Source organism: Choloepus didactylus, chromosome 8, assembly GCF_015220235.1.
Source record: "Choloepus didactylus isolate mChoDid1 chromosome 8, mChoDid1.pri, whole genome shotgun sequence".
Classification (NCBI taxonomy): Eukaryota; Metazoa; Chordata; class Mammalia; order Pilosa; family Megalonychidae; genus Choloepus; species Choloepus didactylus.
The window spans coordinates 9616815-9630464 of NC_051314.1; the positions used below are offsets into that span (position 1 = coordinate 9616815).

A 13650-nucleotide genomic window follows, 5' to 3' on the forward strand; every position below is an offset into this window, starting at 1 on the left:
AGGGGCTGGTGGAGGGAGAGCTGGGACACAGCCGGGTCCAGCGCAAGTGGTGGGAACAGGGACACCACACGGTGGTTCTGGGGGTTAAATGATGCAGAGGGGCCCCCGGATCTTCCCACAAGGGTCTTCCTGTGCCCCCAGGGCAGGTGCTCACTCAGCTACTGGGCCAAAAGCCTCAAGGGGCTGGGGCTATTTCCAGGTTCCCCGTTGCAGGAGGAAGGCCAAGTGGGTACCTACAGCCATGGGGGGCAGAGAGCACCCAAACCAGGCCCTCGGTGGTCATAAACATGCTCTCTCGCGTCAGTGTGCCCTCACACCTTGGTCGGTGCCACCTCCCGAGGAAGGTCATATGGCCGGGGCCCGTAGTCCCGGAGACCAGGCTGAGACCTGGGGAAGCTGCAGGGGAGGCAGCTCTTATCCCACCAAATACTTCCCTGGTGCTCATTTTCACCCTGGTCACTTTTTCTGTTTTAAGAATTCATCAAAAGCCAGAATTTAAAAGTGTTGGACATTTGGAATTGAGTGGAGAGGATTCCAGGAGTCATGTTACTTGCACCAGAGTTGTAGAGGGTGTTTCAGTTCGGTAAAGCTGACGAAATGCAATGTACCAGAAATGGGCTGGCTTCTACAACAGGGATTTATTAACTTACAAGGTTACGATTCTGAGGCCATGAAAATGTCCACATTAAGGCATCAACAGGCAATGCTTTCTCCCCAAAGACCGACGATCCTGGACTCCTCGGCCAGGCACAGGCATCTGCTGCTCTCGCCCTTCTTTTCTGGGTTTTGTTGCTTCCAGCTTCTGGCTCCAGTGGCTTCCTCTCTGTTTCTGTGGTTTTCTCTCTCAGCTTCTGTCCTTTCTATTTCATCCTCCTACAAAGGACTCCAGTAAGCAGATTAAGACTCACCAGGGTAAGCCTCAACTGAAATAACCTGGTCAAAAGGTCCCACCCACCATGGGTCTAACCCACAGGAATGGATTAGCTCTAAGAACGTGATCTGGGATCCATAAAACCTCCAAACCATCACAGATGGCAATACCGGAGAAATGCCACAGCCACAGCTTACAGGGGTGGCCTGAAATGGACGTGTCCCCAGCAGCCATCCATGACTACATCAGTGCACCCAAAGGCAGCAGGTCCTTCAAGTGGCACCAGCGTGCTGTAGAATCTCTTAGTCAAGGAGCCCAGGGTAGCTGCTCACCAAGCAGAAGTCAGGCCAAGTCCTAAGACCCACTCGCTCCACGCTGGTGAGCAGCCAGCCAAGCCTGGGACTGTGCGGACGGCCGGGATGTGCATCCTGTCTCGAGGTGGCTTTATTGCTAGTGGGTGAGAGTGAGGGGCGTGAAAGGGCTCAAGCAGACCTCAACTGCACGAAGTCGCCCCAGGCAACAGTTCAGACCAGGGGGCTGGAGGAATCTGGGCTGTGGACCTTCCCATGAAACCTGCAAGTCCCCAGGGGATGGAAACAGCATAGAAACAGAATGCTGTCCAGTCATGAAAGCATCGTGGGGTCCTTAATGGAAAGCCAACAAACAAATTTGTACAACACGTTGTCCTCTCGAAATGCCCCCTTTTCCAGGCAATGTGTGGATATTGCTAGAGATGGACAAACCCACAAGTTTATGGACTGGGCAAAAAACAGTCTAGGTGAACATCTCTGGGCAACCATTCACAGATCCCAGAAGTCTCAAGTGCACGTCCCTTAAGTTCTGGGTGCACTTGGTGCCCGCTACACTTCTGAAGCCCCTGTCTGCCCTGCGGGACCCGTGCGCGCTCACAGGGCCTCTTGGAGCAGGAGGGCACCTAGCAGTGCCGCCCGCGACCTCGCTGCCGTGGGACTGGGACAGTAGCCAAGGCACAGCTCGAGGAGATTGCACTCTATCCATCTTGGGGAACTTTAGAAATAAATTAATGAAAAGGAGGTATAAAGCATTCCCTCTGTCCCCAACTCCTCTGCCCTGGTGGGCACCAGGAAAGCCATGCAGGGAGCTGGCCACCTGCCGAGTGCCAGCCTCCACTGGGAGTTAGCAGGAGGATGGAGGTCATGCCAGCCCCTGACAGCAAGCTGTACCCCACCCCCACCCCCAAGGAGTCAGAGGAGCTGTGTCCTGTCAGGTTGTTTCTGATTGCAGAAGAGGAACAGAAGAGTGCATAAAACTCATGGCCTGCCCAAGGGTGCTGGGGCCTCCAAACAGGAAAATGTTGCTGACCTGAATGACCGTCCATCAACCACCAAAAGCCCCAACACCCCAGGGCCAGCCCTGTGCAGCTGCTTTGGAAAGTGCTGCACGGAGCACAAGGCATTTAATAACAGGAAAGAGGCAAGTGGTTCCTCACGCAGGGGCCTGCCTTGGGCCAGGCACTTTGGTGACACCTCCTGGCAAGGTGGAGGGTCACCCAGGTGGGAGCTGGAGGCACCTCCAGGCTGGGTAGGTCTGTGCTGTCTGCAGAGCCCGTGCTTGTGGACCTGGCCTGACTGCCTTCTGACACCCCCTCCCATCAAAGGACTGTGGGGCTGTCCTGGTGGGGTGAAGCTGGCATGAAGCTGGGCACCCAAGGGCGAGGCCAGTCAAGGGTCCTGCAGGGAGCCTGGACAGAAGCAAGTGTTGAGCCCGGCAGGCTGTGCCCCCTGCCCCACTCAGGAACTCGGCTGGTGTCCTGGACACTGTGGAAGCAGCCGGGACACCAGGGGGAACCTGTCCCTCAGCCAATGCCCTGTGGGCTCCGGAACAGCACATGGGCCTGCATCTCAGGCAGCCGGTCTCCCGCTGCTCCACCTGGCAGGCCCCTCACCTCTCCCAGGCCCTTGAGGGCCCCAAGAAGTGTGGGGAAGCCCTCACCAGGGGCCAGCCTCCTTTCTGACATTCCATCCTGGGTGACAGAGCCAGCAGGAGACAAGCCCCTGCAGCCCCCAGGCCTTCCCCCATGCCTTGGCTGTGGTGCCACCCAAGTAGAAAGGCCACTACACAAGAAGTAAAAACTTTATTTAGCTTATACAATGCTATGTCTCGCAAGCGTGCTTTCGGCAGGGCAGGAAGTGCAGGGGGGCTGCTTTGGGTCCCTTCCTGGGTAGGGGGCTCAGCCCGGATGGCACAAGCTGCTGGTGGCTCCCGGCTGAGATCCAGCTGGACCAACAGGCCCAGTGGCCATGAGAGCCTGGTGGCCACCACCGACGGCTCCTGGTGGGTGGCAGGCAGTGGCCACAGTGCTCGGCGGGTGGCACCCTCAATCTGGGGACCGCCGGCCACTGCGCCGGCCGCGGTTGTCCCGCCACACGCAGTAGTTGAGCATAGCCGCGAAGGCCAGCCAGGCCAGGTACGGGTACAGCAGGCGCGCGGCCGACGGGCTCACCTGGTGCCAGGCCACTGCCGTGGCAGTGGCCGCCCCGCCTGTGAGCAGGAGGTCCACCAGGGCCTGCGGAGACACAGGGAGGCAGAGGTGCCTCGTCAGCCCGGGTGTGTTTGCATGAGTGTGCATGTGTGTGTGTGCGTGCATGTCCGTGCATGCATGTTTGTCCAAGCCACCACCCAGCAGCTAGCCTGGAGAGGGCACTCAATTAGGAGTCAGGAGTCTGGCTCAAACCTCCAGTCGTTCCCTGCCCTGTCCTCAGCTTCGGTTTCCTCCTCTGTAAGAGGGGAGCCATCATCCTGCCTGATGGACACCGTGGAGGAGGGTAGGGGTGACGTGCTGGGGAGACAAGGGTGCAACAGCTGCTGCAGGACCTTGGCACCCCCACCCCCCACTTCTGGACTGGGAGCCTCCACAGAGGCCAGCCCTTATCTCCCAGCAGTACAGGGAGGCCCAAACAAAACCATGACCATGAGAAAAGCCTGCTGTGAACCATCAAGCATCGTCCCCAAGGGGTAACAGTCAAGTCCCACCTCCTTTGGCACAACCTCAACTGCATGGACACAGCACAAATCTGCATAAGCAGCGATCAGTCTGCTGTCCCAGTGTCTCACCACATACAGCGCCCAGTGTAGCGTGGGTTTCTCCAATAAAAGGGGCCCTAAACACGACCCCATCTGGCTTTAACCTGGTGGTTCCTTTGCTGGAGGCTAAGGGGAAGCTGGAGGGTACTTGTCCCCTAGGAGCTTCTGAAAAAAACTGGGCCATTAGCTGTTTGCCTCCCCCCCCGCCCCCACCCCCGGCCTTTAGACCCTGACCCCATCAGGGATGTGGTGTCCCCATGTCCCCTAAGGGAAGGCCCCTCCACAGCTCATCTCCAAGGACCAGGGAGACAGGCCACGGTCACTTACCCAGCCCATTTGGTGGGCACCAAAGAAGATGGGGGGCCACGCCCAGTTCAGGGCCAGCTGCCCAGCATAGAGGCCCAGGGGAACCACGGCCTCCTCCGAGAAGCCCCCTAGCTCTTTCCAAACCATGTAGGAACCATACCTGAAAGAAAGGCCGCCATCAGGACACTGTGAGGCAGTGGCCAGGAGCTCCAGGGGCATTCTCTAAGGACACAGTGGTGGCTCAGGCACACCCCTGCCCACAGCTCAGTGGGGAGGCAGAAATCCTGCCCTGCCACTGACTGCTGTGTGACTTCAGAGAAGGTGCCTGACTTCTCTGGGCCTTCATTTCTCAAGGGGTCACTGTGGGGATTAGAGCTAGCACACTGGCTGTTCTTAGGCTACAATGAATATTTGCCGTTGTCATCATCATCAGTGCTGTGAAGGGGGAAGCACATGGGGCATGCAGGTGAAGAGGCTCCTAATCTAGCCTAATCTGCACAGAGGATGGAACATTTGGGCTGGGCCTTAGAGGATGAATAGGAGTTTGCCAGGGAGCAGAAACAGGATAGGTGAGGTGTGAAGGGCACAGGTGAGGTGAGTCTGGAAAGGTTGGGGGAGACTTTTTCGGGGGTTCTTTGGAGCCACGAGAGCAACACCACTACCAATAAGCATAGCTAATGCTCTAGCACTTTCCAAACATTAACTCATTTTATCCTCAAGATAATGCTCCCCATGGGCAGGATCATCACCCCCACTTTACAGATAAAAAAACTGAGGCACAGAGAGGTGAAATGACTGCTGAAAATCTCCCAACAGGCAATCGGTAGGTAAAGCCAGGATTTGAACCCAAGTGGTCTGGGGCCCCAGCTCTTAACCAGGACGTGAGGGGTGTGACCTCCTCGATGGTGGAGGAAGGCTGGGGGTAGGGGCCTGGGGGCTGGAGTCAGTGGAGGCAGAAACGGCGGGTTCCTGGACCAGGATCTAAGAGGAAGTGCTGGGCACCCAACTGGGCAGGGCCTGGGGGCCAGCGGGAGTGAGGGTGGACCCAGGTGATGTGCAGGCTTGGGGGACCCGGCCTTATTCCCATCAGAAACCCCAGCACCAGGTCTGGCCTCTGCTACCTGGCCCCTGGGGTGCCCACAGTCCCACCCTGAGCCGGGCAGGGAAGATTCCGGGAGGGCAGGTTGCTGGCTTTGCCTCCTGGGTGCAGTACCCGCGGCAGCCACCAGGGGCGCCCTCCCCCAACCAGGACTTCCTCTCCATTGCAATCCCCAGGGCCCTGTCACGGGGGCTCCTGGGGAGAAGTTCTAACCCAAGGGCAGCAGAGAGCTCCTGCAGGGTTCCTGCTTGCGGGCCCCCTGTCCGTGGGAGGTCACCTGTCCCTCATCTGTAAAGCGGGGCCCGTGAGGCTCAGCCAGGAGGCTCCAGCTGCCTTACTCCACCCCTGCCCCAACCCCGGCTGCACCCACCCTGCTCTGAACTTGACCTCACCCCGGAGTTGTGAAAACCACCAGGAGGCCAGCATGGGGCCGAGCCGCCCCGCCGTCCTCCCGGAGGCCCAGCTGGAGAAATCTCTGTTACCTTACGCAAGCGGGAGGCCCCGCCGCTGCCCGCCCCGGCTGCCAAGGCCGGCGGAAGGGGCGCCCCAGCCCCGGGCCTGGAGGAGCCGCCGCCCCGGCCCAGTCCACCTACCCCATGGCCGAGTAGAGCGTGCCCCAGATGGGGCCCAGCGTCCAGTAGGGCGGGTGCCATGAGGGCTTCTGCAGGCTGGCGTACCAGCGGAGTCCCTCCCCGCGGGCAAAGTAGGAGCCCAGGAAGCCCCCCAGGCTGGGCACCAGCGTGAAGCCCATGGCAGGCACCCAGGGCGGGGCCATTGCTGCTGCAGCTGCTGTTCCGGAAGGCTCTGGAAGAGAAGACAGGGCCCGGGTGAGCAAGCATTTCTCCAGGACCTCCTGTGTGCAGAACCCGGGCCAGGCCTATGGTCTCTGTCAGCACCCCTGCAATTCCTGGGGGTGTCTGTAAGGACCCCCCCCCACCAATGGATGGAGCAATCTGGAGGCGCCTAAAGTGGGGGACACACGGACAGTTCGCACCCACAGCCCTGCCAGGCCAGCCCAAGGGCGGAAGTGAACACATGTCCATCCAAATTCCTGCCCCACCCACCACAAGGAGACTCTGGGGTGCCCCCACCCCCACAGTCGGGCTCCTGCTCAGCTTCTTCCCCAGCCGTGAGGGTCTTGTGCTCTCTTACCCTCGCCCTTGACCTTGGGTCTCGGGGCAAGTGGGCCCCTCCTCAAGGCCAGTGCAGGGCCCCCTCTGCCACGAAGGCCCCCAGCCCTTCCTCCCTGGGCCAAGCGCCAGCCCCCAGAGGCTCGGCAGGGCCTGCATTAGGCGCCACACTGCACTTCATGTTCTAGAACTTCATTCATTCATTCATTTGTTCAGTGACTCATATCAGACAGACTTTGGTTCAAATCCCTGTTGACTTGCTATGGTGAGTTGGCTGATTTTGGGCAAATCACCTTACCCCTCTGGGCCTCAGTTTTCCCCTCTGTAAAAGAGGATAGCACATCGCCTACCTTTGGTCTAGCCTGGTGTGCAGCCTGGGGGAGTCTATGAACATCAGTGTTTCACCACTGCCCCACAGGCCCACCCTAAAATCAGCCTGCCCGCACACCTACCCCCATGAACCAGAGAGGGAGAGCAGCATCCCTGATGTCACCCAGCACCCAGGGCCAGGCTCTGCCCAGGGCTCCAACTTGCTCCCACCCTGATGTCCCAGACCCCAGAGCAGCAGTTCAGGACTGGCAAGGTCCCTGCCCTTCCCCCTGGGCCCCCTTGGCAGGTCTTGGGGCGAGGAAAGGCCCTGGTTGCAGGCCTGGACACTACCACCCCCAGGGCTGGAGCAGAGACCCCCCTCAGCCCTCCACAGTCAGACGGCCCTCCCCAGGGGCCCGAGGCAGAGCAGAGGGGACCCAGGCATCAGTGTCCCCCTTGCCTGGCAACTCTGAGGTCATGGGGTAGCAGGACTCAGTCTGGGCTGAGGCCCTACTGGGCGCTTGCACCGTGCCAGGCACCAGCAACCTGAGGAGCTCGTTGGGCTGTGAGTCCAGCGAGCCTGGTGAGAGGAGACCACGCTGGCATCTGGGGCCTGGGCGCCAGGCCAGCTCTGCCCTAACTTACTGTGGGACCCTGACTCAGTCTCCCCATCATGAAATGAGGGGCTGAGCTCTAGCTAACACACTCTGATTCTAGCTGGAGAATCAGGGGGTGACTGTTTGCATGAGACAAGACCATTGGATACGGTCCTGGGGTGGGGTCTGGGGACCCAGAGGTGGATGGGGGGGGTCCTTAGGGAGCTCAGACCTCACAAGGGAGGGGACAGTGGCGGAAGGACAGAGAGCGTTTTCCCCACAGTCCCGCGGTGGATACAAAAGGGAAAAACAGTCCAGAAGGGAGAGAAGAGCACAGAGCCAGGCCCAGAGGCAGCCGGGGTGGGCTGGAGGGGGTTCGGGCAGGGGGTGGGGGTCCGGGGGTGTCAGATGCCACAGAGTCTGTGCTCAGTCTGGAGGCGTGCAGAGGATAAGACTATGACATCAACAACCCCCCCATCTGATTCACGGAGATACACGTTTTGGGGCGTTCTTGTCCAAAATGCATAACCCGGTCTAATCACAAGAAAACGCCACGGAGCCTTCTACCAAAGCGTCAAGGTCATGGAAGACAAAGAAAGATGGTGGAAACTGTCACAGATTGCAGTTGACCATGGAGAAATAAGGACAACGGGAACGTGGGATCCTGGCGGGGATCCTGGGACAGACAAAGGGCGTTGGTGGAAAAAGGAGTGAAATTCGAATGGGCTCTGTAGTCTGGAGAACAGCGTTGCACCATCGTTGGTTTCCTGGTTTTGCTAACTGCATTATGAGGGGAGGCTGGGAGAAAGTGCATGGGAATTCTCTGTACTATTTTTACAACTTTCCTGTAAGTCTAAAACCAATTCAAAATAAAACATCCAATAGAAGTGCCCTGGTTTGGACGATGAATCTTGTGGCCTCCTTCTTAGGCTTAGCACTTAACCGACACGTCTCTCCTGGCTCCCACCTGGGCTCGTCTGGCGTCTCCACCCCCAGCCTCCCGGCAATACCCGCTGCCAAGGGTCCCCCGAACCTCACTCCCACCACCTCCCTCCTGCCTGAAGACCCTCAGAGTCTCCCCCAGGTTTTGTGGGATGGGCCAGACACTTGGTCAGCAGCCAGGAAATCCGCAGGGGGGGATGCACCCAGCTTTCCAGCTCCCAGGGACTTAGAGCTCGCCACCCAGGCCCCCCTGCACAGATCAAACCAAGGCCCAAAAAGGGGCGGTGGCCTTTCCCAGGGGGCGGGGGCGGGGCAGTGGCAGGGCTGGGTCTCGAACCTGAGTCTGAGCTCCATGTTTCCCCCGCCCCAGGCAGCCCCCTTGGCCGTCCTGGCCATGTTTATTCTAACCTGGGCCAAAAGCCGCAGAGGGTCTGCTCCTCCCAAGCACTAGTAATCGGGGCGGCCAGATGCCCCACATGGAGAGAGCCTTGGCAGGCCCCTGGGGGACCGCCTGGCCCCTGAACCACTTGGCTGGGGACGGGAGGCGGGGGGGGGGGGGGGTCAGTACCCACCACGCTGAGTCACACTGGGCGGCCCGGGCAGGTCCCAGAGAGGCCTGCTCTGGGATGGGGCCCAGGGAGGTTCAGGGAGGGTCGGGGGGCACCAAGGCAGGGAGGGAGCTTGGGGCTCAGGCAGAGGACAAAGCCACCCATCAAACCTTTACTTCTATCTCCCTGAGCAGGTGCATGACAACCCAAACCTCAGCTCTGCCTCCGAGCAGGCCAAAGCTCCTGCCCGGGCCCAGCCTGCTTCTCAGGGTCGTGGGAAGGCTCCGGTAGGAAAGGGCGGGAGGGCGAGCTACCCAGAAGACCTCTGCGCAGGTGAGGGGCATGGGTCTCGTGTTGGGGGCCACTCGCCCCACTTCCTCGGGGGGTAAGGAGTGGCCTCCCAGTGCACACCCCCCAAGGCCGCTGTGCTCCACAGGGAGCACCTCCCGGACAGAGGCCGAGAATGGGCGAGGCAGAGGATGGGATGCAGGGCCGGGAGATGCTTCTGGGCCTTGCCTGCCGCCGCCTGGCCACGGGCCCCGGAGCTCACCCTGGTCACTGCCCCCTTCACTCCGCCCACAGCTGCAGGGGAAGGGACCAGCATTTCTGTCCCTGGGAACCCTCTTCCTCTCCCCTCCCCCACCTTCAAGAGGATGGTGCCTGTGCGACAAAACAAGACGTCATGGGGCGGCATCACCTCCCCTCTCCCAGCTTCCTCCCTCCTCCTAAAGCCTGCAGGGCCTCGCAGCCCACTCCCCAGCCCAGCCCCAGAGCCCTCTGCCCAGTGCCAGAAGATTCCCTCAGGGCCAGCGGCCAAGTTCCAGCTCTCTCCGCTCCGGTGCCAATGGCCCAGTGGGTGAGCTGGGTGGCCCCTAGACCTCAGGTCAGCCCCCGGTGTGGCCGGTTCCAGGATCCGCACCCCCGGCCCCACCCCTGAGTGTGGGACCCAGGATCTTCTGTCCTTGTGACACTTCACCTCTGGTCAGTGACCCAACCCATCCCTGCCCCTCGGGTCTCTTCCCTGGGCCTCTGTGACCCCATCTGTGAAGTGGAGGTCTGGCCACAGGGTCTCAGGGACACGCTCCGTTCTCTGAGATCTCCCTGTAGAAGGCAACAGAAACCACTGCCCAGAAACAGAACAAGGAATTTTGTCCTTCATTGATCCCCCCTCCAGGCTGGACCCAGTCCCCAAGGCCTTAGTGCACCCTTCAGCCACCACTGCCCCATGGACTTGTTTTAAGTCTCTCGCTTTCTCTTTTTCAAAATGACTCACAATTTATTGTCCTCTTTATAACCTTTGTGGATCTTTTCCATTATGCAAGGAACCAGTGTGACAACAGGTCGGAAAAGGACTAGAAGGTTCCAAAACTAACAGGTAGCTGGGGAGAATTTGCTTTATCGCAAATGATTGCTTTTTTTTTTTAAACAAAGAGAGCACATTCAAAAATAAGTGAAAGAAAATACAAATAACAGAAACAGGTCCTCAAATAAAAGCATGAAAAAGCAAAGCAGATAAAGTAAGCTGGTCTCCCTGCTGTCAGCGCAAGCCCCTCACCCGCCCCAGGGGACCACTGTCAACTGCTTCCAGTGGGTCCGGGGGATGCTGTCCTGGCCGGGTGCACACACCACACACAAGGCACACACATTCACAATACACCACGCACACACATGCACTTAAACCACATTCACAGGCCACACCTCACACATACACAGACCCACACACATACACACCCAAAGACACACCCACTGCACATGCACAGACAGGCAACACTACATACACACACACACACGAGCAACACTCCCCCACACACTCACAGGCAACACCACACACACCACACGCTTGCACATATCACACTCAGGGAAAACATCAGGGGGAGAAAGTGGCCCCTGTTTCAGCAGAGAGCAGCAAGGCTGTGGAATCAGACCCGCACAGTTCAAAACCCGGTCCCACCTCCCAGCTGGGTGACTCTGGACAAAGTTTCCTGAGCCACCCGGGATGCCCACGGGGGCTCGGCAGGAGGCAGCCCACTCCCCTCCCCTCACTTCTCCCTTGTTGCTTCTGGGAGCCTCTGGGAGTTAAAACCTGCCCCCCACTGCCCCGCTCCAAGGAAACACCCGGGCCTCGAGCCACACGCTGGAGGCCCTGCCATTTGGTTGAGGGCCCGCTGTGTGCCAGGTGCCCTGGGCAGGTGCTTTCTGTACTTGACCTCCCCTGACACCCTCTCCCTGCCAATGACCCTTTGGAACTGCAGGGTCACTTGTCCCTAGGGGAGGCTCAAGCCCATTCTTCCCGTCATCCATCCAAGGGCACACGAGCCAGTACCGGGTAACCCCTTGCCCTGGCAGGTGAGGCAGAGCCGGCTCCGAGCCCACTCCAGGCCCTTCCAAAACAGCACACCAAGCCAGCGCCAGGGCATCTGCAGAGCTGACCCCAGCACTCAGCAGTTTGTTCACAGCTGGAGACCCCACGCGCCCTCCAGCCCCACAGGGGCTTCGCGCTCCTTTGCACGCGGAGCAGGGCTCAGGCTTCAAGCCCCGGTCCAGGCCAGAGCGCGCCCGGGCGGACCCGGCAGCAGGAACCACGTTAGACGGCCCGACGGTGCTTGTGCCAGTAGCTTCCAATCGGGCGCCGCTTCCCTCCCCTGTGGAATGGCGGAGGGTTGTCCCCAAATGGATCATGCGGCCGAGGGCTGCCTGACATTTTGTGATCCTAACGTGATCCCGGCTCAGCTCTCGGCCTCCCGCCCCGGCCTCGATGTGCTCATCCGCGGAATGGGCGCGGGGCTGCCCACCCCGCACCCCGCGGCCGCCGCTTCCCGCGGTACCCGAGCCCACAGGCTGGGGCCGGGGCGGGGAGAGGGCGGGGCCGGGGCGGGCCTTGCACAATCCCCCCACCCCCGCCACCCGCTGGAACCGGGCCGCGCAGCTACCTGGACCGAGAGGCCGGGGCCGGAGCCGCCCGCCGCCGCCGCCCGCTGACCCGGTAGCCGAACCCCAAGCGCTGCCGGGGGGCCGCCCGCTCGGCTCCCCGCGCCCAGACTCCGGCCCGCTGCCTCCGGCCTCCGTTTCCCCTCGGCCGCGCGGCGCCGAGCGGGAGCTGTCGGGGGTCCGGCCCGCGCCGCGCTCACTTCCCGGCTCCTTCCTCCCGGTCCCGGCCCCACTCACCGGCGGGCGAGGGCGCGCTCGGGCAGGGCGCTGCGCGGCGGGAGTCGGCGGCGTCTGTCCCGGGCCGCCCCGCCCGGCCCCGGCCCCGCCCACCCTGGCTGGGAGCCCCGGCCCGGCCGCCCGCCCCCGCGCGCCAGGGGGAGCCCTTTCCCCTCCCGGCGCCTGCGAGGCGCTGCCTGCCCGCCCCTCTCCGGCTGACCACGGCCGCGGCCCACACCCAGCCAGCAGCGGGTCCGGCGGCGCCACGTCCCAGCGGTGCGTCCGCGGGCTGCTCGCCCCTCCTCCGAGCCTCACTTTTCCCTTCTGCAAAATGGGGCGCCAGAGGCCGAGGTTCAGGGAAATGAATCACCCCGCCCGATGGCAAAGCCCTGGACGCCCTCCTGCAAGCAGCTGTGCCCTTCCATCTCGAAACAAGCGCCCCAGTTCCTTTGGGTGCTGGTCCAGGGCGCGCAGGCAGCACCGTCGTGAGTCCCAGTTCTGGCTGGGCCACTCTTCAATTGGTTCTCGCGGCCTCCTTTTCCTCATCTGTAAAATGGGCACAGCGTCGTGGCGCGAGGCACACGCAGGCGCTTGGTGCCCAGTGAGTGGAGGCTGCGATTGCCACCACCTCCCCGGTCTGGAGAGCGGCTTTAATCTTTAGTCTGCTCAGACGCTCGGGCTGACCGAGCCTGGCAGTGCCCCTCGGCCCACAGCCCGGAGTTGCCCAGGCCCATCTTTGGGGGCCTGGCTGAGCTGCAGCTACCACTCTGTGGGCACAGGAGCTTGGCTCCTCCTTGGGGACCAGCCAGGATCTGAGTATGACTTCTGAGCCCTGCACTTCTGCCTTTGTGGGCTCCTTCCTCTAGTTAAGAAAAAAAAAATTATATTTTCAGATGCAGTGGAATAAAGTCGAGGATAATCCAAGCTGGATTCCATTTATCTTTTTCTTCTGATTTTAAAAGAAACTGAAACATTTTTATGGGTCCCTGGAAGTCCAGAGGCCCTAGGCACAGTGCCTGCTGGGCCAAAAGGAGTTATTGGCCTGGCCACGCCTCCCAGCATGCTGCCACCCCCGCCCTCTTCCTGTAAGGAGGTGCAGACTCATCTCGGACAAGCCGCAACCTCCCCTCCCCCGGAAGACCCAATGGGGAGGAGGCAGTGCCACTTCCCTCCAGCCTCACCCCTGCTGCCCACACCTGCGGGCCCACAGGGGCATGTGGGAGGCTGGGCTTTCTGGCCCCAAGGCCATGCTGCACACCAGGGCCCAAAAGGGGCTGAGAACAAAGCACAGGGTCCCAGCCCTGGTGCAGTTCACACCCACTTCACAGACGGGAAACCTGCAGGTCAGAGGGGTGAGGGGCTCACACTGCAGGTCTGGATGTTTCTGCCTCCCTCCTTCCTCTCCATCCCCACAGCCCCTACCTGAGCTTGGGCTGCAGCCATTGTCTCCCCCCTGGGTGGCTGCCCCAGCCCCAGCTCCCCTCTCCAGCTGTTCCACGCAATGTGACCACAGCCTTTCTCTGCGCAGGACCCTCTGTGGTTCCCACTGCCCTAGAATCCAGTGCAAGCCTTTAACGTGGCATCCGAGGCCCTGCCAAGCTAGAGCCAAGACACCTTGGTTTGTCCACACTGTTCGCCTGCC

At 60.8% G+C, this 13650-nt stretch overlaps 2 protein-coding genes across 4 annotated transcripts; one reads left to right on the plus strand and one right to left on the minus strand.

Annotated features, from left to right (window-relative positions):
• Positions 1–2965: 2965 nt before the first annotated feature.
• On the minus strand, positions 2966–12109 carry TSPO (translocator protein). Of its 3 annotated transcripts, none has more exons than XM_037845629.1 (4): positions 12030–12109; positions 5933–6143; positions 4262–4400; positions 3088–3416 (listed from the first exon to the last, which is right to left on the minus strand). In XM_037845629.1, exons 2-4 carry the CDS (start codon positions 6112–6114, stop codon positions 3228–3230), a joined length of 510 nt encoding a protein of 169 aa, XP_037701557.1. In that variant the 5' UTR covers positions 6115–6143; positions 12030–12109; the 3' UTR covers positions 3088–3227. The 3 variants fall into 3 exon arrangements, with proteins under 3 accessions (XP_037701556.1, XP_037701557.1, XP_037701558.1); XM_037845630.1 differs by lacking the exon at positions 12030–12109 and adding an exon at positions 11795–12001; XM_037845628.1 differs by lacking the exon at positions 12030–12109 and having other exon boundaries at positions 2966–3416.
• On the plus strand, positions 11620–12669 carry LOC119542523 (translation initiation factor IF-2-like). The gene has a single exon (XM_037847331.1). The coding sequence runs from the start codon at positions 11620–11622 to the stop codon at positions 12667–12669; it is 1050 nt and encodes a 349-aa protein (XP_037703259.1).
• The last annotated feature ends 981 nt before the right edge of the window (positions 12670–13650 follow it).

Coding starts and splice junctions, on each gene's coding strand:
- TSPO (XM_037845628.1), bottom strand. CDS start 5,992: ATGGCACCCGCCCTACTGGACGCTGGGCCCCATCTGGGGCACGCTCTA. Junction 4,401..5,932: donor ACGCTCTACTCGGCCATGGG/GTAGGTGGACTG, acceptor CCTTTCTTTCAG/GTATGGTTCCTACATGGTTT. Junction 3,417..4,261: donor GTGCCCACCAAATGGGCTGG/GTAAGTGACCGT, acceptor GTGTCTCCGCAG/GCCCTGGTGGACCTCCTGCT.
- LOC119542523 (XM_037847331.1), top strand. CDS start 11,620: ATGTGCTCATCCGCGGAATGGGCGCGGGGCTGCCCACCCCGCACCCCG.